Genomic DNA, 23,335 nt, shown 5'->3' on the forward strand with positions numbered 1-23,335 from the left:
AAAAAATTGGGGAAAAAAAAAACCAAACACACAAGAATACAATCAATTTTACATAGTTCAGTAAGAAGGCATTCCACTGTGCAAAGACTACCAAGTTACATTCAAGATCTACGCTAAGACAATAATAGATAATACCTCAACTCAACTGTAATCTCAATATAAAAGTTCCCCCAAATATGAGCAAAAGGAGACAATAATAGATAATACCTCAACTTAACTGTAATCTCACTATAAAAGTTCCCCCAAATATGAGCAAAAGGCATTTCACGGATGGTCTGTTGCATGTAAGAGCAGCCATATGCTCACTTTTCAGCAGATTTTGTCTTAGTCTTCTCATGTGGCTGCACTCTCATGCAACAGCCGTTCCGCAAAATGCCTTCTGTGATGGTCCCTAGCAAATTCCTAAATATAATATACTAAACATGTATTTTTGTCATTCGTTTTCTTTTCGTAGAAAATTTTTATTAGAAAACTGTTTCCATAAAAACACCTCCTGGGTGGGAGCCCACCATTTTATTACACTGCTGGGACCCAATGTTTTACAACCATAAATAGTAGGGCCCATGAATGCCATCAAATCCTACCGTGCGTTCCTAAACCCACCTTTGCTATTGGAGGCCAATGATTTATCGGTGAGCATTATTTCATTGATAATATAACTTTCTACAAAGATCAGGTTAGAAAAAGGGAAATGGCCCCCTCTCTCTCTCTCTCTCTCTCTCTCTCTCTCTCTCTCTCTCTCTCTCTCTCTCTCTCCTTAACGTTATTCGTTAAGTTTTGAAGGTAAAGAAAAATGTTAAAGAGGTGAATTTATCCTCATTAAGTTTTGAAGGCAAAGAAAAATGTTAAAGAGGTGAATTTATCCTCAAGCGAGGGGGGATTTTATTGCCATGTTATTGGCACCGCCATTGTTACTGAAAATCATGAGAAATTATTGCCACCGCCATTGTTACTGAACAGTCTAAGAAGTGAAAGATGACGCAGATCTGAAATGAGAAGAAAAAAAAAATTACAACATCCAAGAAAACACATAAAAAAGAACATAAAGAGAACAGGTGTTTCACGTGAAGTCCCTCTTTATTCAGGAAAGAAGAAAAGAAAAAGAACCCCAAACAGTCTCTTTATTCAGGAAAGATAGATATACAAACAGTAGAAGAACCTCAAAGCCCTTCAAAACACAACAAAAGAGAGTACATCAGCGTAGCCTAACCGCCTCTGACCCCTCCAAAAACTGACATTATCATATTAAAAAAGACATTTTAATCAAACCCAAATCATCATCATCATCAACATGCCATGTTATGATTATGAGTTTATGACCACGTCATTCGACCATCATCTTCACCATCGAGTTGTTCGTTTGACGTTTCTAGCTAGTTATTAAGAGATGTTTCAGGGCTTCATTTGATTGATTCTATTGAGAGGGCGCTGAAACTTCTCTATGATAATTCCGCTGCGGTTTTCTTTTCCAACAACAACAAGTCTGGAGACGGCTCGAAGCATATAGATCTTGTTATGAGGGAAAGAGTTCAAAATCAACGTATATCTGTGGAATACATAAGCACCGCACTTATGTTGGCGGATCCTTTCACTAAGGGCTTGTCACCAAAACTCTTCAAATAGCATGTAGCGCTGCACATGGGATTGGTTGACATTTTTGATAGCCTATGATAGTGGGAGTCTGCATTTGATATTGAGATACGCTATTGTGATCACATTGTATTTTATGATTCTGATATGTATTACGATTATTTTCTACCTCTCCATTGTGTGCACATTATGTAGATTGATTGTTAATAAGAGGTAAAATGTCTGTATGACTGTTTTGGACCATGTTTGCATCTTATGCATTCATGTTGGTAAAAATTATTAATGATATAACCGTGGGGTAGGCTATTGGGTAGAGTTGGTGACTCAATGGTTACACAATTTATTATCGGTGGTTTTTGTTGAACGGAATGTTAATTTACTACTTAACTTAAAGTTGTGATCCTTATGTTTGGTTCAAAGATCTTGCTGGCCGATTAGGAGAATGTTAGGAATTAATCCTAACGGTGGATGTAGCCTTTGCAAGATCAATGTCCTGGATCATTTTGGTGGTTAGTTACTTTTGTGAAAAGTCATTAAATGAAAAGACTTTCTGTAAAAGGTGTAAACGTTAAAAGAGACGTTTGGGGAGAGGGATCGGCGCGATGAGGAGTCACATCCCTTCCCACAAACATCTATTTAAAGGAACTCTTGGGTCTTGCTTGTACACATCAATTTGTTTCCCAAATCTCTGAGAATCCGCTCTTGAAGAGAGAAGGAAACCGGTCCACATCACCGTATGTTGTGTAGTAAGGAGAAACCCAATGAGGAATCCCTTCGAGTGAAGAGAAAACACTGTTTATGGCTTCTAGTATGTCTCTTTCTCATTTCAATTCTATCAATATTGTTATCTATGATTTTCTCAATGTTGAATCGCTAAGATCCGTTGTCGGTGTTCCTGTTGTGATGAACACTTACAGGTTTTACAATTGTTACCAGAGCAAATCATGCAAATCTAGGATCAATAAGGCTTCTGGTTTGGTTTTTGTTTTGGTTTTACAGCATTTTGAATCGGATCCCTAGAAAATCTCCTTCTTGGTGCTAAAAGGAAGCATAAATCAGATTAGGATTTGGGTTTGAAGCAACTGAAATCATGGTTTCGTTCTTTGCTGATGAGTGAACTCAGTAAAGGGAGGTCTGTTTTCTCGTTGTTGGCTTGAACAATATGGAGTATGAACGTGAAAACTATAATCAAGGTTTAGGTCGGGCGGTTTGCGAAGAGGATTTGGATTATGTTGTGAACAAATTCTAATGTTCAAGGTACTAACCTGTTACCGGAAGCTTGGACCAACTATTAAGTGGCAAGGTTGATGATGCAGCAAAGTTTTTTTTTTTGTTGAATTGACTGTCACAATGAGCTGGTCTGATTCACGAGCAGAAAGGCCAATGTGTAATGACGAAGAGATTCCCTTTTGGCTATCCTAGCGGTCTTCGCAATTCGTAGCAAAAAGATGTAGATAGGGTCGTGGCACAAGAGGGTTGTTGACTGTCTTGAGAAGCCCTGCTATGTATGGCGGAGATCGAACAAGACTCTGCAACTAGCGAACTGAAATGTCTTTGAGTAAAGAAGGGAAATATTATGGTGAGCTAGCAGCCCAAAAATCAAAGGTACTGTAACATATGAAATTAAATGCAGCTAACAGTTAAAAAAAAAACTAATAAGGTCCTACAATGATGATGTATCAATACTTAGAATTCGGAGTTGCAAGAGCTTAACAGCAGGCTTGCGATAGGCTGATTTATGACAAATTAACATTCAAAGTTGAGTATTAGTGAAAGTAGAAGTTATTTTAGATGTATAAATAGGCCTATGCAAATGCAGAATACGATGTAACTGTAAGAATAAGAAGAGTTGGCCTTGAAATCTGAAAATGTAATGGGCCAACTCTTATATCAGAGAAGCTGGACTGCAATATTCAGAATGTTCTACAGAGAGTCTTTTGTCGACTACTTATTTGCAGGCTCTTAATTAAGACCACAAGATAGAGATACGCCTATCAGTTCACAAGAAATTGAATAAATTTCAGCAACAGGATTGCCAGTTTATGATGATTATGACATGTAGACAATAAAATAAAAGAATCAGAGAGATTTAGTGCTTCCCTTTTTTGCAGATTCTGCAGATGAACCGGCGAAACGCGAAAGAAGGGGGAAGGGTCTTGATGACCTTTGAAGATGGAGAGGTATTGTGTGAATGTGGGATGTCTGAAGACGAGAAGACGTCGTCGATTTGCTGCCCCAGTGTAAAAAGAATGGTGAAAAATAGAGAAAATGAAGAACTGTGGAAAAGCATGAGAGAGGAAGAACTTGAAAGCTTGTAATGGTCTTTGTGCCTGTGATTTTCGTGGTCTGAGGAGGTAGAGAAGTGGGCCATTTATTGGGCAAATGAGGGGGGGGGAATGCCATTTTGTGGTTTCAATTAGGGTCTTTTTGAAATCTGATTTGATTGAATTTTTGGGTGAAATTTTGGAATGAAATCAGCATAAAAGGGTTGCTTGAAAGGTATTTGGCAAGGCGATGGATCATTTGGGTGGGGGGATTAGAGATTTGAAAAAGATTTGGGCGTTTGAGGAAGGTTTTCAAAGGGGAAAATCGGATTCTGATTTTTTTTTTGTGGGGATATGGTATCTAGGTTTTGGTTTCATTTTCTTTTAAAAGGGGAAAATCATGTTTATTACAAATCCATCAACATGTTACTTCAATTTCTTAAACTCGTCCCTTTCTTCAACCGTTGCTCCTCTGAAATTTTTTGTTGTGTGAGGAATTAAGGGCATGCTAACTCTCTGTAGATTAGTGTGGGTAACTTGCTTGTGCATACCAACTGAGCACCCTCACTGTTTCCACTAATCTACTTTCAAATGGTTGAATTGTACAAACTTGAATTGGAGGTGCTACAGGAAATTTGAACCAGCCCACCAATTGCTTGTGAAAATTCCTCATAGAGAGCAGAATTCCAACTTCCATCTAAATCTACATCATTAATGGTATAAGAGGTTAATGTAAAGCTTCATAACTTTACAAATCTTGAGATGGTTTTAATGAGGTCTGAATATTAATTTCTTTGTGGAAGCTACCCTTGGTTACATGCAAGGTTTTAAATTTCGGTTTTGGTACCAATTTCGGACCCAGCGAAGATTTTGGACCGAAATTTGGTATTTTGGTTCGAAATTTCGGCTGAAATTTTGTAACATTTTATTTTAAATAAAAAATGGCATTTAATTGAAATTTCGGACCGAAATTTGGAATTTTTATCGAAATTTCCAATTTCAGGAAATTTCGGTTTCGGTCGAAATTTAAAACCATGGTTACATGTATGATCAGAAGGATTACATGTATGATCAAGTCTGAATTCATTTTTGATCCTTGGGCAGCAACCAATGGGATGCCCACCTAGCAAGCATGGTGAATTAGTGAAGAAGCTGCATTGAAGCTCGTTCAAGGAAGAAGCCAACTGAACTTCTGTACTTTCAAGTTGTATGCAATTCAGGACAACTTTACAAGAGTCCTGTTAACTTCCTCACAGAAATGAAAATTGAATAAGTTTCAAATTGTTCCCTTCCTCTTGGTCGTCCTGTTAACTTCCTCAACGGAATGAAAATTGAATAAGTTTCAAATTTTTCCCTTCCTCTTGGTCAATTGGAGGACCAAGGTGTTGTTCTTGATTTTTCTCTTGGTCAATAGGAATTCAATATCTCAAGAAAGGAGTTCCAGGCAACAGAACCAATGCCTACATTGAGTCTAATGAATGCTTGGTTAAATGACTGTTTGGTTGTGTGTTGAAGAGGAAAATTTAAAAAAAAAAAATGAAAGAGATGGTATCAGGCTGTTACCACTAGAACAATTTTTAAAGGCTGCAAGATCAGAGGTACTGAAGCGTCAGTTCAAGACTTAAGAGCTGGCCCAGAATTTTATCATCAGTGCTGAACTGAATTCCGAAGTAGCCCTTCTTGATCAAGTGAAGAACACTAGTTCTTTGAATGGGCTTTAAACCTAGAGTCCTATAATCAACAACAGCCATTACCTAAGCCTGAACAAATACTTACGGATTCTGTTTCATTTCAGCTCAGCTCATTGGAGATGCTGTCTTTAATTAAATTTGACGTAGGAAAGTCATATAATGTTGTTATACTGAAATACTAGCTATGGAGTATTTATAGAGTTTCATATATCTCTTACAATTAGGATCAGTAAATGCCAACCATTCAATCAGTAAATGCTGCCTCATGTGCAAATAGAATAATTTGAAAGTCTTTCAACAAAAAAAAAAAAAACTAGTTATGTTCAAACTTAAAACTAGCATTTCTATTACCCTGAATCTGTTCTCAGGCATAGAGGCATCAGCAAATTTTTTAGGTTTTAGAATGTGCAAACAACCTGACACTTGTGTCTGACCGAATATGCTTCCTCTATTAATTAACTCTTGTGTTTCATGAATCAGCCCATCAGCCCACCACAACCAAGTAGATCAACCATGCACAAATAGTGATTGACATTGGTTTAGTTATGCATTGTTATATCTAACCATTGGATCAGTTATGCATTGTTATATCTAACCATTGGATCAAAATAATACTGCCCCTTTTCAAATAAACCCACATGACTACAAGCAATAAGTACAAAAATATATTTTTTTAATGAAAACAACTTTATTAATACTGTAATTGTTTGTAATCATTTTGCATTGCAGGGACAAGGTGTCTCACTGGTGTAACAGCCATTAGGACTGTCAATCGGGCCGAGCTTGGGCAGGCCTAAGGTGCTCAAGCTCAGCACACGTCTATACAACGGGCTACGAGCCGAGTTCGGGCCTTACTAAATTAGAAAATTTGCTTGCCCAAACTCATCCCAAACTCCACAACGAGCTTCGAGCCGAGTTCGGGCTTGCCCATCACCTCTTATTCTCTGCACGAGAAAAGACTATAAGGCAAGCACAGATAGGTACCAGCTCAAAGACAAGTTAACAACCAAAAACCTATTGAACATTCCATCCAAAAAAAACATGTTGAACATATTCCTATTTACGTGTTGAACTAGAAAACCATTTAATATCATAAAGAGTAACAGAGAGTGTTTAAGTACCTATTTAATTAATATCTACTGTTATTTTTAAGGGCATAAAAAATTCTGAAAAATTATATAGTAAATATATTATCGGGCCGGGGCCCATAACGGGCTGGACGACCCTTGATCAAGCTCAGCCCAAATTAGAGTTCAGGCTTCAACTTTTGACCAAGCTTGGTTTGGCTTGTTCTCATTTTAATTATGGGCGGGCTTTTAGAGGGCCGAACGGGCGGGCTTCGAGCTTGCCCATCCCGATTGACCGTCCTAACAGCCATTACATCATCCCTTAATACATATTTACCAACCAGAGAGACCCAGAGTATTAATTTTCCTATACATCATCCCTCAATACATATTTACCAGTCGGAGAGACCCAGAGTATTAATTTTCTTATCATAATCAAGGAGGAAACCTCAGCCTTGAAACAGAAAACCCATCAAGAGTTGCAGCTTGTGCAGAAATCAGAAACTTTTCTTCCCCCATTCAATGTATCTTCGCCTCAAAGGCCAAAATTGTTCGGGAAAAGCAGAGCATATTCAAAATTCTGCAGCAAATTCGCTTGGTGTTCTCCATCGATTTCAAGACCCAACTAATCATTGTTGAGCTCTACATACCCAGTTTTTGGGTGTTGTTCTCCTCTGTGCCAAAGCTCGGCATACCAACAGGCACTGCTTGCCTATTCACAGCCGATAACATTAGCCAATTCTTAGCCACTACAGGCTTCATATAAGCAACCAATTTTAGCACCTAGTTTTTTCTCCAGCTATGTATCAGAAGTAAACTACCAGCCGCTACAACATGGATGAATAACAACAATTTTTAGGAATGATCACATCCAGAGGTTAGTACTTGCAACAGTTCAGCTAGACATTTTGTCAAACCTCTGGAATGCAAATGAACTATCATACGTTGGAACACACGTACTGTTAAGGGAATGATCCAACAGGTAAAAAGGTTAGTTGTGGTCGAGAAATATGAGCTGTATAAGGCCCGCAAGGCAAAAGCCGCTGCACACCTCCTTTCTAAATACGATGGAAGTTACTGGTTTCGGAATTTTATTACCCTCTCATCTCTTCACTTAGTCCCTCTCGTGGCTATCCATCTCCCACCCTCCATCACCTATTCACCTGGGTAAGCTAATATTCCAAGAAAAAAAAAATTAATGGCAGCCAAACGTGCCCTTAAAATCCAAAACATACCGTGCCTAAATGTTCATCCAGAACAACTAACCTCAATCTCTGCTACCATCAATCCAGAACGCAAAACCAATTTTGATACTGCTAACGGCAGTAGGACCTGGTTTTTTTTTTTTTTTTTTTTTGTTGTTGTTTTTGGGAATTAACCACCATTTTCCCTTGGGTAAGGTAAGGAAGAAGGATGCGGAGCGTGAGTATGGATGCCTTTTAGAAACCTAATAATTTTTGGCTGCCTAACCCGACAATTCCTCTCACACTTGAAATTAAATAAGCTAAAGTGTTAATGTGATACACGGTTCTGAAAACACGGCTGAAGTATACGTTGCATGAGTCTTCATTAGAGAAGTATTTTAAAACACGAGAATTTATGTGATGAAAGGCCGTATGAACACTTAAGATGGTACGTCAGAGGTACCACCCTTTGTTAGTTGGTTTTGATATTCAGTAGGGGTGAGCATTATTCGGTTATAACCGAATAGGTTCGTTCGGTTTCGGTTAGTTTTTTTGGAAATTTGGTTATTCGGTTTCGGTTAGCTAAAACCACTTTTTCCACACAAAAAAAGTGTTATAGTGCACTCCGTAGGATCATCGAGACCGTCCATTTGATTGATCACAACTTAATTAGGTTGTGTTCAAAAAATCATTTCGATCGGATGATCCTAGCCCTCCGATCCAAATCAGGATTTTGCTTTTTCCTCTATTTTTCTCCCACAATTCGGTTATTCGGTTATTCACAACTTAAGATGGTACGTCAGAGGTACCACCCTTTGTTAGTTGGTTTTGATATTTACATCTTATCTTAAATCAAAACCTAATGAAAATCCTGTGGGCACACTGCTGTTGAAGGAGACTGAATTGAAAATAAGGTCTAATAAATTTAGGAATTCCGCTTTTGTATTTTCATTTTCATATAGATTGTAGCAATTTCCTGGAGAAGTTAGAAGAAGAAAAACTTCTCGAAGCTCTTTTCCAGCGTTTTCATTACGCAAGAAAGAAAGAAAAGTTACTTAAATCATCTCATAGCAGATCAAGTTTTATCTAGAGAGGGTCCTTCAATTAATAATGACAGCTCTCTAAATAAACCATAACCATGTCATTTCTTCCTTCTAACTTGTAGAAATAAAAAGTTTTTCTTAGGCCTTGTTTGGATTGCAAAAATTTTCTGAAATAGTTAGGGAAGTAAAATTATTTATAGAAGTTCTTAGTATTTTTTACACATGAAAATAGTTAACTCTTATTTTATGGGTAAGCGGGGTTAGGCGGACCCCAACCAGATCCTTAATAAGAAAGAAAATAGATCACTTGAAACATGCATATTCAATTTTTACTTAGGGAACTTCAATTTATGATAAGATCCCTCTAAATTTACCATATTAAAATCATTTACCTCTAAATTGTTTTTAATGAAAAAAAATGTTCAAGAAAAATTTTTTCCAACAAAAATAATTTACTTACAATCCAAAGAGGGCCTTAGGCTCTGTTTCTTTCGATGTAAAAATGGACCTAAATTTTGTATTATGTTAAGGGAAAAATTTCTTTGGGAAATTTTTTTTGAGCCATTCAAACATGGCCAAAGTGAATTGATCATAAAATAAATAAATAAAATCCATTAGTGGAAATTACCAAGGACAGTGAAAGTGTTAAAAGTCAAAAGTTGCTTTTCCTTTTGAAACCTTAAAAGTGGAAGGAAGATTCAAAATTCAAAATTTCCCTCTTAATTTCAAAGCGAGTGTCTCTTGTTTGTTTGGGGACTTGAACCAAAGACATTGGTGTGTGTGAAGTGAGCTCTCAACTCAAGTGGCAAAAACAAATAGTCCCACACTGGAACTTTTGAGAAAGTTTCTCATCCTTATATAAGGTTGAGTTGACGGAAAGTAATGGGCCTTTCAAGGGGCATGAAGTTTGTTGGGTGCCTTGGTTTTATATGAACACAAGTTCATATTCAAAACACACACCCACGCACGCGCTGTGTGAAGTGAGCTCTCAACTCAAGTGGCAAAAACAAATAGTCCCACACTGGAACTTTTGAGAAAGTTTCTCATCCTTATATAAGGTTGAGCTGACGGAAAGTAATGGGCCTTTCAAGGGGCATGAAATTTGTTGGGTGCCTTGGTTTTATATGAACACAAGTTCATATTCAAAACACACACCCACGCACGCGCTGTGTTGGGCCGTTGCCCAAGGTCCCGGTGTGGGTTTGGGAAAATAAAAACTTTATTTTTATTGAAAAACCGTTTTGAATTTTCCATTAATTCTCCCACTTTTGAATTTCCCATTAATTCTCCCACACATTTTTTGGTAATGACATCCCATTAATGGTGTGATCATTTCATCTCAAACAGTCACAAATATGATGGTTGGGAGAGGAACTTTTGCCCATTAATGGTAATTAACTCTCCTCTAACAGTCAATATCCCCTCCATTTGAAGGGAGAAGACAACACTGTTTGATACACAAAAAACGAATTTTGTTTTGCAAAGAGAAATATATGCTTTGTTCTATTTTGCTTAATCTTCTTCCTTCCATTCTTCCTATGTCTGAGCACTATTTCGAGGTAATTCTTGGTGGATCAGTCAACGAGTGCATGTGTAGTGGAGCCTTTGAGTCTGTTTTATCCTAAAGCGTCGTTTCACAGATCCCGGCTGCACCTGAGGGGGCGAATACAATTCTTAAGGAAAGTGACCATGTGGCACGATTAAGCCATCTTTCCATCTTCCCTCTATCTTTAACTCTCTAATTTCCACAAAGGTTTTTAGTCAAACAGATAAGTACAAATAGTTTAATTTTCGTTAGTTTTTGAAATTTTAACTGTAGATCTGTTTTGGGTCCGAGTTGCACCTTCCGGGGCCAAGTAACCTAGTTGGGTCCTGATGCATGTGCTTCCCTCGGATAGTGAAGATCAAAGGCTAGGATCATCGGAAAATCACTAATTTGATGATCCAATCGGACGGCGCCCAAATCAACGGTCCATGTTGATTGCTACACTAAAGAGTCATATTTTAGTTTGTTTTTAATTAGATTTTGTTTTAAGTATTTTTAGCAATTTTCTTTAGATGGGATGTCCAAGAGAAAGAGTTGTTTAGAGTTTTAGATTTACATGGATTAAGTTAGAGGATTTTTAGGAATTTGATTGAGGTTAGGAGTTTAATTGTTTTGAGAAGTTTCTTTAGAGTAGGAAATTAATTAACGTTTGATTAGGCGTCTGATAGGATTAGGATTAGTCTTTTCAAAAGCCTATTAAAAGGCATCATTGTACACGTTTTTATTATCTTTGATAAAAATAAAATTTGGTTGCCTGTTGTTGCTTTTTGGAGAACGTACACTAGAGCCATCTACTGCTCTTTTGATCATCTATGAGAGACCGACCTGTTGCTATCTCTACAATAAGCCATATGCTGCTTGTTTTTACCGCCTCAATTCAACCACCTGATGTTGAATATTTCAAATACAAGCTTCCGATATACGCCCCTGCTAGGAGTGTTCATTATTCGGTTAAAACCGAATAACCGAACCGAACCGAATTGGTTCTGTCGGTTCGGTTCGGTTTTTTTTTCCATTTCGGTGGTTTCGTTTTTTTTTTTGGCAATTCGGTTATTCAGTTTCGGTTTCGGTTATCTACAAAAAAAATTCGGTTAACCGAAATAACCGAATTAATGATAAAAACCATTATTTTTTCAAAAAAAGATGTGATATGGGCACTCCAAAGGATGATCGAAACCGTCCATTTGATTGATCACAACTTAATTAGGTTATGCTCAAAAAATTATTTCGATTGGATCATCCTAGCCCTCCGATCAAAACAAAGATTTTGATTTTTCCCTCTTTTTCTCCCACTATTCGGTTATTCGGTTTATTCGGTTATAACCGAATAACCGAATTTTTAATCGATTCGGTTTTTTAAAATTTCGGTTCGGTTTCGGTTACCGAAATTATCAAATTTCGGTTATTTCGGGTCGGTTTCGGTTACCGAAATTATCAAATTTCGGTTATTTCGGTTCGGTTATAACCGAATAACCACCCCTAGCCCCTGCGTCAGGTCCGACCTCATCTGTTTGGACTCATTTAAGCCATACTATACGACAGAAAGTACGGTACCAAACAAAAAGAGCCACCATAGGTCCCATATGACCTTTTTAACCAGCGTTGTTTGTTGAAAATTTTCACGTCTATTGAGCACGTCTTTCTACACGTTTGTTAATAAAGTTTTTACTGCCATTCAAAGAAGTTTCTATTGAAGTTCTGAATAAAAATGCGCTCTGGCCAACATACACGACTTTCTAGCCCAGCTAACTATATATGAGTATATGACATAAAAACTATCACATCAGTGCAGCTAGCTTCACAGCATAACAAGATGAAGAAGCCTTGGCCCTGTACAAACATTCAGCTTGCAATCATGCTGCTGATCTTAGCTTCCATTCACTCTACAAGATCGCAAGCCCAAGCTATCGTGAATGAAAATGCTCAGAAAGGTGTTTTTTTTTTAATATGGCTTTCCGCTCTAGTGTACTTATGACTTCTCTTTTACACTAGAGTGGGCTGTTCCAAGTAAAACTGGGTGACTATGTCTTTTCTCATTGATTTTGTCCAAAGCGGATTATTATACAAGTTAAATGCATTTTTGAGTTCCATAATCAGTTTTGGACTGAAAATCGTTTCACAAAATCCAAAAGAAACAGGGCCAATTTGCACCCAAATTGCTTCCTAGTGTACAATACAAAGAGCACGCTTATTATTTGCTCCTCTTTTTCTTTTTTACTTAGGATAGAACCATGATCTTGATAACATATCTATGAATAAACCTTTTCCATTTGTTTTTTTTTTTTCAGGTATTGGCGTGATTAATTTTATGAGGAGAGCTGCAGTTTTAAGAAGAGGGGGTTTGAGTCCTCCTGCTCCAGTACGTGGTGGTCGAATAAGCCCAGGACAAGGACATTGAATAAAGAGGGTTGCTAGGAAAGAAAGAGAAGTACATATCCCGAGAAGTGCTAAAACCCCAAATCCCTCTTCTTTATTTTCAGTATGGGATCCCCTATTTTTCATGAATAAAAGAATCATGTTTTACCCATAAAAAAAAAAAGGAATCATGTTTTACTCATAATAATGCCTATTTGTGTTGTAAATTGAATTTTAATAATTGATGTATTCTTAAGAGATCGACTAGATGGAAAATGTTTTGGCATCTGTAACGTAGGGGGAAGCGTGTGTAGAAGGCGAAGATCACCTTTAAGAAGAACACCGTCTCCTTTAATAAAAAAAACTCTTGAATCCACAAGAGAATTTAGAAGAAATCCTTGAATCCACAAGGAGAAGAAGCAAAAGAAACTTGACTCCATCAAAAATCTCCTTTTTACAACACAAAGTCTACAATCATCCAATTGGGGTGGGATCGAGAGCAATAGGCCGGATTTGTGATGGTCAACAATAATCAATGACCCAATTGGCTGCCATGGAGATCCATTGCACCCAATTGGCCTTTCAGATTTTGAGAAGGGTTATTAGTCGAAACAAAAGGGCAACATGACTCATATCAAGTGCATGTGAGAGCCCTTGATGACTTGCGGTGATTGGTAGCATATAGCTGGCTGCCACCCTGATTTTGCCCATCATGAAATACCTTTCAAGTATCTCATTCTTTGAGGTCTCACTATATCATATGAAAACTCAAGGACCAAAAATTAAAAATATGGTTGATTGTTGGAGTAAACCAGTCATTCAATGAACATAAGTAACGTGCCATGATGTGTATATATGATAGATCTAATCAAATCAATATTATAGATCCATTAATCCAAATGGATTTAAACATGCAGATAAACTAGGATACAAAGAAGGATTAAGAAACTTATCTCGATCGACCATGGCTGTAATCCATCGGGCTGGGTCTTGTTTACCTCATCTTTTGTGGGGGAGCTCACCTTTGGTCAGTTAGATGAGAGCGGACTTTATTTATTGAAAAAGACCTCTTAGAGTTTCACCCACAATATAACTCTAATGGGCTTAATCTATTTAGCCGACTACATTATATAGACCATCCAAATGTAATTAAACTTAGGGTTACACTAATCATACATATCTCAATAAGGATGAGATGTACTGATTACCTTTATACCCTATACTGATCACTTTCGTCAATGGGTAACTCAAGTAATTTCACTCTTAATCTCATTCTTTAGTCTAGATCATCAATCTTAGAGAACTTACTCTAATTGAAATTCATCCTGAACACTAATTCTAAAGAGACAGACGGATCTTGCAACATTGGAATATCCCTTCAAATAGTAAAACCAAAGTTGATACTAGCCTAAGATCCACAACCAAAATAGAAGAAGAACAAACACCAACAAGATGTATTCGATATATGATAGAAGAACAACAAATAAGATAAGAACAATAGAAAGAAGAAGCTTCAACACATAGAGAAAGTATGGGGCAAGTTGGCAGTTTGCTTCAAACACAAGCTTGCACACAAGAGAACTTCAATGGAAGTCTTTCTAACAGAGAATCTCCACAGAAATGAGTAAATGAGATTAGGTCTAGTCAATGGAAAATAGGGAGTAAATGGCGTAGGTGATCCAATGAACAGCCCTTTTGCGGCTCTTTATGCAAGGGCTCCCTTGTATCTATCATTGCTCAAAATTAATGATATATTATTGAAATTTCGACCAAAATTTGGTACGTTTCGAAAATTTCAATTTCAGAACATTTGTGTTTTGGTGTTGACCGAAATCTCGAAATTCAAAACCTTGGTTTACAACCATGCATAGCGCGGCAAATAATAATAGAATTGGCATAAAGTGGTTGTTTCTCTCTGTCATTGGGATGAATATGTACAGCATTTGACGGGACCCATGATGAAATGAAATGGGCCCATGAATCGCATCAAATCCTACCGTACGTTCCTAAATCCACCATTGTTATTGGAGGCCAATTATTTAAAGGTTAGGATTATTCCACTGATTAAATAACAATCTACCTAGATCAGATTAGAAAAATTGAGCACACCTTATCAAAGCCAAATTGACACATTTACCAAAGCCCTCGCAACAGAAAAGGATCACTGTTATCATTTTCATCATCCATTCTCTCTAGAAGAACAAAAAGGGGTTACTGAAAAGTCTAAGAAATGAAAGAAGACGCAAAAGCTGACGCAGATCTGATATGAGAAGAAGAACATACAAGAAAACACATAAAAAAGAAGATCAAGAGAGAAGAGAAGAGGTGTTTCACGTGAAGTCCCTCTTTATTCAGGAAAGAAGAAAAGAAAAAGAACCCAAAAAAGAAAGAAAGAAAGCAGTGTCTCTTTATTCAGGAAAGATAGATATACAACAGTAGAAAAGAACCTCAAAAGCCCTTCAAAAAACAACAAAACAAAAGAGAGTACATCAGCGACAGCTTAGCCTAACCGCCTCTGACCCCTCCAAAAACTGACATTATCATATGAAAAAAAGACATTTTAATCCGACCCAAATCATCATCAACATGCCATGTTATGATATTATTTTGACCATGTCATTCCACCACCACCATCATCATCATCATCACCATCGAGTCGGCCTGAAAAGGGACACAAGGTCGGAAGCAAGACGTAGGTCCGTTTCGAAAAGTCGTTCTTCAGAGACTAAAGGAGAACGACAGATAGGACAATTAAGAGTATGATGTTGGAACAACCACCCATCCAAACATTCCCTATGAAAGACATGACTGCAAGATTCTAACCTGCGCACCTGGTCTCCATCTGCTAACCTACACAAACACACCACACAATCTGACTCCACCCCATCCTCCTCCTCCTTGTAAGAAAAAACAGAGTTCACATTAAGCTGCTCGGTCAAGGCGATGAGATGGGTCAGACCAGAACAACTCCCAGCGCACAATAGCCTTTCCTCACTTTCATCCATATAAAATCTAGAGAAGCCCATGGATTTGATGAAGCAAAAAAGGAAGGATTGAAGATGAGATATGAAGTTGGCTACTAACGCTAATAGATGTAAAGGGATTGAATCTGAAGAAATGTTGTTTAGATCACTACATAGACCCATTTCCGAAATTTTTTTAATTTTTTTTTCCTTTGTTCTTTTGCTTTTGCTATTTTTTCTCTAGGAAGAAGAGTGGGGGCTTTAAAGAGAGTGATTTCGTTCTCTAGGAATCTAGAGCTTTCTTTGTGGGGACCACGGGCTTTGGCTAGGAGCCCAAAGAATTGGAAAGTGGGGTCCACTTGTTTGTGTGATTCCAAAACGCAATTAATTATTCAGGGAGACATAGGCCAGACAAAAGACAAGTCACTCGCGATTAAAAAAAAAAACAAGAAAACAAAAAAACCTTCTCGCCAATCTCCTTTGAGATTTTACTTTTTTTTACTGTGTATGGCCGTATTATCCAGTATTTTTTTTTAAAGTAATGTACGGACTACACAATAGGATGATCCAAACCGTCCATTTGTTGGGCCACAGAGTAAATAGGTTGTGGCACAGAAATCATTTCCATAGGATGATCCTAACCCTCCTATCTATAGAGGTTTCCATAACGGGCATTTCCTCTACAGATTGGGGGGCTAGGATCAATCTATGGAAATGATTTTTGGGGCACAACCTATGTATGTTGTGGCCCAACAAATGGACGGTTTTGATCATCCTATGTTGTGGCCCAACAAACTAGATGCATATATTATAGTTTTATGTTCTCACCCCGAACAATATAAAAATAAGTAAATTAAAAACTCTTTTAGAGAAATAAACATCTAGTTTTTTTATTATTAATAAAGGAGAAATTATATGATGCCCGACTGTCAAAATGTAAAGGGCGGAAGGAGACAAAACCTGCTTGCCTTGGTTTTTGAACGAAGGAAAAGTCAAAAACGGTGCTTTCACTTGGATTAAAAGTCAAGGGAGAGAGGGTTTGTCTCTCTCCGCCCTTTATTTTGACGGTGGGCATCATATAATTTCTCATTAATAAAGACTTGTATCTATGTGACGTTCTACATAGGTTTTTCTTTGTAAATATGACTGCATGACATCATTATCAGCTGAGAAAAGTACGGAATGTGGGCCAATGTTTAGTGAAAATACGAGCCAATGTTTAGTGAAAATATGGATTGCGGGCACCTTCTAAAACAAGAACAAAAAACGGGCTAATCTTCAAAATCGAGTTGGAAAAAGACCCTGATACCTTGCTGACATCAACAAAAACGTCATCCAGCTTCCTTTTTCATTACTGGCGTGTTTCACGAGGTTCTTTTGGTTTGTCTGGTATTTGAACCGACAGAAGTTACTGAATCTTGGCCGTCGGAAATACCTAGAGACGGATGGATGCCTGACACGTGTTGAAAAACTTTTTGGAATGCTAGCGGCTCTATACATAGTCGGTTTGGTCTTGATTGAAATCTTTCTGTGAACCCAGAGTCCTTGAGTTCCTTTAAATCTTGGCCGTCGCCAATATGAATAGACGGTCGGATCCACGACACGTGAACATCAATATGAAACGGTGACGTCTTCTAATAATACCCTTCTCTGTAACCATTATTCCCTTCTCTATAACCATTATTTCCATCGGCGTACCCATTATTTCTGCAAGCGTACCCATTATTCCTATTCCCCTCTCTGTAACCATTATTTCAATCGGCGTACCCGCTGGCGTACCCATTATTCACCTCTCTATAACCATTATTTCCATCGGCGTACTATTCTTATTCCCCTCTCTGTAACCATTATTTCCATCGGCGTACCCATTATTTCCGCCAATGGTTCCCCTCTCTATACCCATTATTTCCGTCGGCGTACCCATTATTGCCCTCTCTGTAACCATTATTTCCATCGGCGTACCCATTATTTCCGCCGGCGTACCCGTTATTTCCCTCTCTTTAACCATTATTTTCACTGGCGTACACATTATTTCCCTCTCTGTAACCATTATTTCCATCGGCGTACCCATTATTTTCCACCGGCGCACCCATTATTTCTGTCTTGGCCATCGGAAATACCTAGAGACGGACGGATGTCTGACACGTGTTGAAAAGATAACGTCTATCGTTCTGAGCCAAAAGATAAGTGAGAAAAGATAACGTCAGTGTTCCAAAAAGTACAATAACGTCGGGGTTCCAAAAAGTTTTCCAACACGTGTCAAGATCCATCCGTCTCTAGTTATTTTCGACGGCCAAGATAGAAACGAACCCAAGGTTCTCTCGGTTCAAATGCACATTTAAATGAACCAAAAGAAGCCTCGTGAATCGGGCCAATTTAAGATGCAGTAATGAAAAAGGACTTTGCCGATGTCAGAAGGGTATCAGGGTCTTTTGACCACCCGATTTTGAAGTTTAGCCCCTTTTTTGTTCTTGTTTTAAAAGGGGCCTGCAATCCGTATTTTCACTAAACATCGGCCCGCATTCCGTACTTTTCTCTTAGCAACTTCTCATATAATCCCGATAAATATAGGGGAGTGATAAATCGACTCCCATGTGTCTTTCTCTCTCCTCTGGGTTAGAGAGGGAAAGAGGAGAGAGATAGACATATAGAGGGTCGACTTATCATTTTAGGGGGTCGATTTATCAATGCCCTAAATATATTAGTCATCATAAATTGAATTTATCGTGCTAAGCTTGTGGTTAGTAAGAACTCCAGGTGGGAAAGGACGAAAGAGAGGTGGAAGAAAGGTAGGTGAAGTCAGAGAAAAGCTTAAAAAACACCTGAGGAGAAACAGGTTAAGATTTGGGCCGTGATCTTCTGCTAATTATAATCTTTCCCTCCCTATTTCTATATGGGCTTTGAAGATCTTCGTATCCACCGACCAGCAATTTAATTCAATTTATTTTTTTTACCTTAAATCAAATAATCAATGCACGTAGGGAATGCAATGCATCATAATAATATTCATCTATCAATTCATCATCATCGACATAATCAACTGTTTGTTTTGGATTTTGAGAATGGGTTTGTAGTCCAAAACTTATTAATGAACTCAAATTTGGATGTAATTTTGAGTCTAATAATCAGTTTTGGACTCAAAATCAATTCTCAAAATCCATAATAAACAGGCCAGAGGCATGTTTGGTCGTACGATATGGAGGTCTTTACTAATAGTTTACTAGTAAAGTCAGTTGCCATGTATCCCTTATCTGAAAAGATGAGTCACCTCTAGTTATTCTTGATCACCACCAAACCTTCACCAAGGTGACAAGAGTCTTTGAACTCATCATCTCACACCAAAACTTCCAACTAATTTCTTTTACAATGATAGATTGTTACAGAAGAGTGGCGAAATGATGATATTAAGTGGGGGGCTGCCTAGGTATGGGATTAGATGATACCCAGCCTGGTATGGGATAGATTTAAAGTGCCTAGCCACGTTCTATCATCTTTGGAGCTTTTGGCAATATTGACATGGGTGGGTGTCAATGAGCGGAACTCAAGTAGCCCAAAAACTGGTCTGCCACAATTCCAAGGCAAATTTTGGATCTAATTAGCTTGTGGACCCGGCCTGTTGAAACCCATTAGTGGTGATTGGATGATTGATGATTTCAATGTGAGTGAAGCTTGCAATGATCATATCACATAAAAATATAAGACTAAAATCATGAAGGAGGAAAAGAGAAGAGAGAGATGAGTCGGCAATAGAACAATCCAAAATTCAATACAGGAGAGTAAAATCTCAAGCCTTTCGTTATTAAAAATAAACATGCACAATAATTGAACAACCCAATATAGGGAAATAAAATCTCCAAACTTATTTCTTTAACTATTATAAAAAAATTACTCGACATGATAGTCTTCAATTCATCCATAAAATTTTCCATGAAATCACCCTATGTCGAAAGCTACTAAGTAAATCTTACTAAAGCTCTGTTTTGGTTTTGAAATTTGAGAATCGTTTAGTCCAAAACTGATTATTGGGCTCAAAATTAAACGTAATTTTGAATCTGAATCCAATAATCCGTTTTGGACTAATAATCTATTCTCAAACACTCTCCCCATCAGATAATCATAGATTATTGTTTTTTATTTATTTTAAACAGATTAATCCCTTTGCCTTATCTATAAATCTGTATGGTGAAGACGATTTAATTCTTAACACCAATTGCTATGTCTTCTAATTATAAAATACAACCAAGAATACAATGACTACGATAGACATCAACTTGCCAACTTGGGCAAAGGTTTCAACATAGCTGTTTTTTCCTTTTAAATATGTGTCCAATTGCCACTGATTTAGCGTTACAGATACTCTACGATTCTTGTCTAGGATTCCTGTGGAGTTCCTTTCTCAAGACAAAAAAAAAAACCCCACTTACGTCCTATCGCTTTCTAGCAGCACACCAATGTGACAATGTCCACATACCTAAACTCTCTGATCTTGATCAGAATGTGATGACAATCCTTTGCCTGAGTTGCTTCTCTAAAATGCGTGTGCAAAATACTAGAATTTATACTGAGAAAATTCTTACTAATTAGTTATTGAGAGGTAAATTTAGCAGCTAGTTTCGATAGGTGGATCTGGGTGTGCTTCTAAAGAACTGGACTCTGTGAAGGGTTGGCCCACGAAAGTTGTCTAAAAGAGATTGTGAAAGGGTTGGCCCACAAAAAGTGATTGGACGTAAGTGGCAAGAAAGGCTCTAACTCGGACAAAGGGCACATGAAAAAGGAAGGAATAGACTAATGAAACCTTTGCCCAAGTTGCCAAGTTGACGTCCTTGGTACATATTGTGCCTTTGGTTGTGTATTCTATTTATAAGATAAAAGAAATGGATGTTAAAAATCATGCCATCTCTCGTAAATAGAATTTTAGAAGAGGACATAGGCATCATAAGGGGAAGAAGGTATTCTATGTCAATTGGAAAGAGCATAAAGTAATACAAAGTTGGATAAAAAATCATCTATGGTCATCTGATGATGCTGTGAAACTAGTTTGTCGTTTTACATGGTGTCAGAGCCAAAGGTCCTGAGTTCAAACCTCCTTCATAGTAAAAATCCACATACAATGGCCAAACCCAAAAGAGGGGCCGTGTAGGCCAACCCTAAAAAGAGGGGCCACACGTGAGGAGGAGTGTTAAAGTATAAACTGTTTTTGGTGGGTGACCTATTTACGGTGTGTTCCATCACATGGACAATTTAGATCATCCTATGATGCGGTCAGTACAGTACTCTCTGAAAAATACAGGACTAAAAGGGCTTGCACCATATAAAATCTCGATGATTTGGGTAAAAATTGGGCACCCGTGGGTCCACCCAGCCCGGCACAGTTTTGCTGGCCACGCCGGGTCAAATTTTCAACGGCTCATGATTTAGTGACCCGGACCCGTAAATTACGGGTGGACGCGCGGGTCTGGGTCACTTTTTGCCAGGTCTAGGCATTTTATGCCAATTGGAAAGAGCATAAAGTAATACAAAGTTGGATAAGAAATCATCTATGGTCATCTGACGTGCAGGACTATAGAGCCCTGTTTGTTTTGGATTTTGAGTACGAGTCCAAAACTGGTTAGTGGACTTAAAATTAAACGAATCAAATAATCAGTTTCGGACTCAGTCCGGTCTCAAACTCCAAAACAAACAGGGCCTCAGTGAGATTGGGCCTTAGTAATATTGGACTAGTTCCTTTGGATACAAGTAGATTTCATGGGAAATTTCATGAATGAATTGAAGGCTATTGTTAAGTATATTTTTGCTACTACCCAGGGAAAGGAATATTAAAAAAAGGGAAACACAATGAATAAGAACAATTTTTGTTTTTCATAAGGAAATTTCAGCCTACCTTTTAGAACAAAATGGAGTTGCAGCAAAAATGTGATTGCGGAGTTCCAAAAACAAAAGATTAGAATAGTTAGGCCCGGTTTGTGTTGGATTTTGAGAACCAATATGAGTCCAAACTGATTGTCGGACTCAAAGTTAAACTTAGACCCTGTTTGTTCTGGATTTTGAAAACCAATTTGTCAGCCCAAAAGTGATTGTTGGACTCAAAATTAAACTTAAATTTAAGTCCAACAATCAGTTTGGGACTCACAATCCGTTCTCAAAATCCAAATAGGGCCTAAAAGAAAAGAAAAGGTAAATTTGCTTTTCTATTTTCTATGAAGGATGCCATGACATTTTTCTATTGTTTTCAATTTTGAGAACGGATTTTGACTCCCTAACAAATGATGGGACACAACCCGAGATATCATTCTCAATAACCTAACCCGACCTGACCCAAGCCTTGGGACGAGGATGGTCTGCCCTAACGCAACCAGCCTATAAATCTCTCAACTTAACCCGGCCCGACCAGACCCATTTAACTTTTTTTTGCCAAATGGGGTTGGGTTGAGTCAGAATGGGCTTGGGTTAGCCTAGGGCAAGGAGAAAAAATACAAACAAAAAAAAGAAAAAACATAACCATTAGATTTTAAAATCATCGATAAAATTAGACGATGGAGTTCGGGATCGGGCAATGACCTAAGCCATTGATTGAAGAGCAGGGGAGAAAATCTGGAAGCCATTACATGCACGATGCTTGTGTATTCAAAAGATATTTGGGACCCACTTGAAAAAGAAATATGAATTGTTAATATTGTTAGGCAAGAGTCCGAAGCCATTGAATGGAAGATCAAGCGACGAAATCTCGAAGCGGGTTTGGTGAGAAAGCCAATTACCTAACCACCTTGACATCACTCAGACTAACTCAAGGTGGGCCCACCTTGCGGATCATGTAAATTGACGAAAAACCCCTTATAAAAAGCCCATTGTACCCTTGTTCGTCTCCGGGAAATTTTGCCACCTGCATCCATGGTTTTAAATTTCGGACCAAAATCCACCGAAACCGAAATTTCCCAAAATTTGATATTTTGCGAAATACGAAATTTTGGAAATTTCGAACGAAAACGGCTTTTTAAAAAAAAATAAAAATAAATGTTACAAAATTTCAGAATTTCAGTCCGAAATTTCGAAGCTTAATACCAAATTTCAGACCGAAATTTAAAACCTTGCTTGCATCTAAGGAGTGGGTATGTTTGTCATTTTGTAATAAAATAGGGGAATTCGTATCCTAGTCCTAGAGAATGGCTATTACATTGTTAGACAGTGGAACCAAAAAAGAAAGGAGATCTAAGGACATCCATGAAACAGGCGTTTTACATGAAGCTTTAAAAAAAAAAAAAAAGAAGAAGGAAAAAGCTACTAAAAAAACTCCGAAAACCTACTAGAAAGCTACTAAAAAAAACTCCGAAAACCTACTAGAAAACCCACACAGCAAAAATATATCTTGCGGAATGCCTCAAAAAATTTCTTAATTACCCGTACTACCTCTAGCTCAATCTATAACTTTTACACTAAATTAAGCTAAATGATAAATGCGCCCCTTTTCGTTACTTGGGACAACGTATCTATAACCGCAAAGGGGCTGATGTACTTCGCATTTACGGAATGAAATGACCTGATTGCCACGTACAATGCAGCTGGGCGTCCCAAGCGATGAAAAGGGGCGCATTTATCATTTCCTTATTAAAAGTACAATATTTGGTAATTAAGGAA

General features: G+C 37.8%; 1 protein-coding gene and 2 long non-coding RNA genes across 3 annotated transcripts; 1 reads left to right on the forward strand and 2 right to left on the reverse strand.

Moving 5' to 3' along the window:
• Positions 1-2,347: 2,347 nt before the first annotated feature.
• LOC143846322 (uncharacterized) lies at positions 2,348-4,315 on the forward strand. Its single transcript, XR_013234747.1, has 2 exons — positions 2,348-3,195; positions 3,702-4,315. It is a non-coding gene; the product is annotated as an uncharacterized LOC143846322 (long non-coding RNA).
• A 2,711-nt stretch (positions 4,316-7,026) lies between these two features.
• On the reverse strand, positions 7,027-8,222 carry LOC143846324 (uncharacterized). Its single transcript, XR_013234748.1, has 2 exons — positions 7,879-8,222; positions 7,027-7,784 (listed from the first exon to the last, which is right to left on the reverse strand). It is a non-coding gene; the product is annotated as an uncharacterized LOC143846324 (long non-coding RNA).
• A 6,903-nt stretch (positions 8,223-15,125) lies between these two features.
• Positions 15,126-15,948, reverse strand: LOC143846325 (E3 ubiquitin-protein ligase RHA2A-like). The gene has a single exon (XM_077354750.1). The coding sequence runs from the start codon at positions 15,884-15,886 to the stop codon at positions 15,386-15,388; it is 501 nt and encodes a 166-aa protein (XP_077210865.1). The 5' UTR covers positions 15,887-15,948; the 3' UTR covers positions 15,126-15,385.
• Positions 15,949-23,335: the final 7,387 nt, after the last annotated feature.

The sequence above is a fragment of the Tasmannia lanceolata genome, unplaced genomic scaffold (assembly GCF_043159265.1).
Source record: "Tasmannia lanceolata isolate RefF3 unplaced genomic scaffold, GAP_Taslan_0.1 ptg000015l, whole genome shotgun sequence".
In the NCBI taxonomy this organism is placed as follows: domain Eukaryota; kingdom Viridiplantae; phylum Streptophyta; class Magnoliopsida; order Canellales; family Winteraceae; genus Tasmannia; species Tasmannia lanceolata.